This window comes from Vicia villosa, linkage group LG2 (genome assembly GCF_029867415.1).
Source record: "Vicia villosa cultivar HV-30 ecotype Madison, WI linkage group LG2, Vvil1.0, whole genome shotgun sequence".
Taxonomy (NCBI): domain Eukaryota; kingdom Viridiplantae; phylum Streptophyta; class Magnoliopsida; order Fabales; family Fabaceae; genus Vicia; species Vicia villosa.
This window is the reverse complement of record NC_081181.1, coordinates 160811222-160813462: the sequence shown is the minus strand read 5'-3', so window position 1 is coordinate 160813462 and position 2241 is coordinate 160811222. Positions and strand designations below refer to the sequence as shown.

Genomic DNA, 2241 nt, shown 5'->3' with positions numbered 1-2241 from the left:
CCCGTTATCTATCATCTTGTCTCTCTCTCTTATCCTTGTTAATCTAATAATTCTTTATTTTTTCTCTTCTAATTTTCTCACTTGACTGCATTTATTTATGAATTGTAAATTAAGATAAAGTGAGTATTTTAAATTTCTCTTATTCTTTTGTCTTTTTTAAGTTGAACCCTAAAACTCCAATTGATTTTTGAAAAAAAAAAATTTAATTTTCTCAATTTCTCATAAATTATTTTTTATAATCAATTCTGAAACTCAACATGTGAGAGTATTAAAGTTAAGGAAAGCTTATGCATGTCAATATAGTTCTTATGCATATGTCCCTATTTATTTATTTATTTTGCGCTGTTTGGACTAACGTGCGCGTAGAACTACATTGAGATTTCACAAACCAAAAATTATACACTCCTTTCTTCTATAATAATAATTATTATATTATATTATAAAACTCAAATTATAAATATAATTACACAAAAACAACTTTAAAAAAATTATATTCCTTTCTTTCGACAATTATTGTTTATCCCTAATGTACATCAAATTAAAAAAAGAAAATACACAAAAACTACTTTCAATAACCAAATACTGTGAAAACGAAGCTTCAATTTAACGCACAAAAATCGCTTCATTCAATTTCACAATTCCCTAACACCGTCTTCAACAACCTATCAATTTTCCGCTCCACGCGCACGTTAGTCCAAAATGCGCAAAACCAATCTCAGTAGTAAAACAGTAACCAACTCACCACTTCCAAATATTCCTGCACGTGACACTCACGTGATTACTGGCGCATCTTTCCCCAGATCCATCGAACATTTCGCCGATGCCGGAACAGAAGCGAAACGCGACGAAAAACCGCCGTAACCGTAAACATAACCATCTTCTCCGCCGCTTCCTTCATCTCCGTTATCGAAATTAAGAGAGTAACTCAACGGATCGTAGTTTAACGAACATTGTTTGACATTCACGTTACGGCTCTTGTTGCTATTGAATCGACGAATGAACGTTTTCCATCTCGGACCTGCAACGATCTCTGACCACTCGCGTACCTTCATCCATCCACGGAACCACCACCGTCTATCTTTATTCTCTGGAAATTGTAACTGCACTGGCTCCCATAGCGATAGCGATGTTTCCGAGGAGAAACACGGAATCCATGAACACATACAGCCTTTCTTTGCGAAAGCAATCTCCTGCATGTCGTCGTCGACGACGGTGACGGCGGTGGCGGAAGTGGTTTTTGTTGTTGCCGGTGGCGGTGGCATTTAGAGGGAGAATGAAGAGAAAGGGTTTATTTTCTTTCAGTTATCAGTTTCTCTTCATCGCTCTATTGGGATTTGGGTTTGTAAAGCGTATATATAGTGGTGGTGGTTACGACTTATGACTGTTCCATTAGTAACAAATTTACCAAAATACCGTTCGGTAAAAAAAAAGGTGATTATTTAGTGTGTTAAGTTAACTAATAACGTGTTGATTTGTTTTAGGGTATAAGTTTTAAGAAAATAAATATTAAATAATTAATAGAATAAATCAAATATAATTTTTTATATTTTAATAGATAAAATTTTAATTTATATTTTATAAATTTTATTCATATAAATTATCAAGTATGTAGCTTTTAGAGTGACAATCAATTATAATTATCATTAAATATTTGAATATATTTTATTTTTATAGTAATTATCTATCAAATCATATTCATGAATGATTAACTTGTTTATTTTACTACTAATATTAACTGAAATAATAATAAAATAAAATAATGTTAATATTGACTGAAATAATAACAAAAACAAAAGAGAAAAGCTATATCTACACCACATGTGACAACTTACACCGTATTTTGATACAGTTTTGTTTTTTATATTATGTTTAATAATTAATTTTTACTTTCTTTTAATACCAATAAACACATATGATAGTTGTATTTCAGAGGGTGTAAGTACAAGGTGTATGATTTTTGGTGTCAAAATAGCAAAGTTCAAAACAAAATGATTTAGTGTGAGTTTGCTTTTTAATCATGTAGAATAGACATTCAAACTATTACTGATTAAATCTATATGATTTTGACGTAGATTAATGTTTTTGAAAAAACAAATCAATTAATTGATAATTGATTTTGATGGAAATAAAAGTTTTGTTGTTTTTATATTGAGTGAATTTTAATGTATAGATAACATTCCATGTAGGAGTCATCTGATTCACCTAGCGGTGTGCATGTGCAAGTCTATGGACATTAGGCAA

General features: G+C 30.8%; 1 protein-coding gene across 1 annotated transcript; it reads right to left on the bottom strand.

Annotated features, from left to right (window-relative positions):
• Positions 1-478: 478 nt before the first annotated feature.
• Positions 479-1369, bottom strand: LOC131647265 (uncharacterized). Its single transcript, XM_058917176.1, has one exon. It carries the CDS (start codon positions 1260-1262, stop codon positions 771-773), a length of 492 nt encoding a protein of 163 aa, XP_058773159.1. The 5' UTR covers positions 1263-1369; the 3' UTR covers positions 479-770.
• Between the last annotated feature and the right edge of the window lie 872 nt (positions 1370-2241).

Coding starts and splice junctions, on each gene's coding strand:
- LOC131647265 (XM_058917176.1), bottom strand. CDS start 1,262: ATGCCACCGCCACCGGCAACAACAAAAACCACTTCCGCCACCGCCGTC.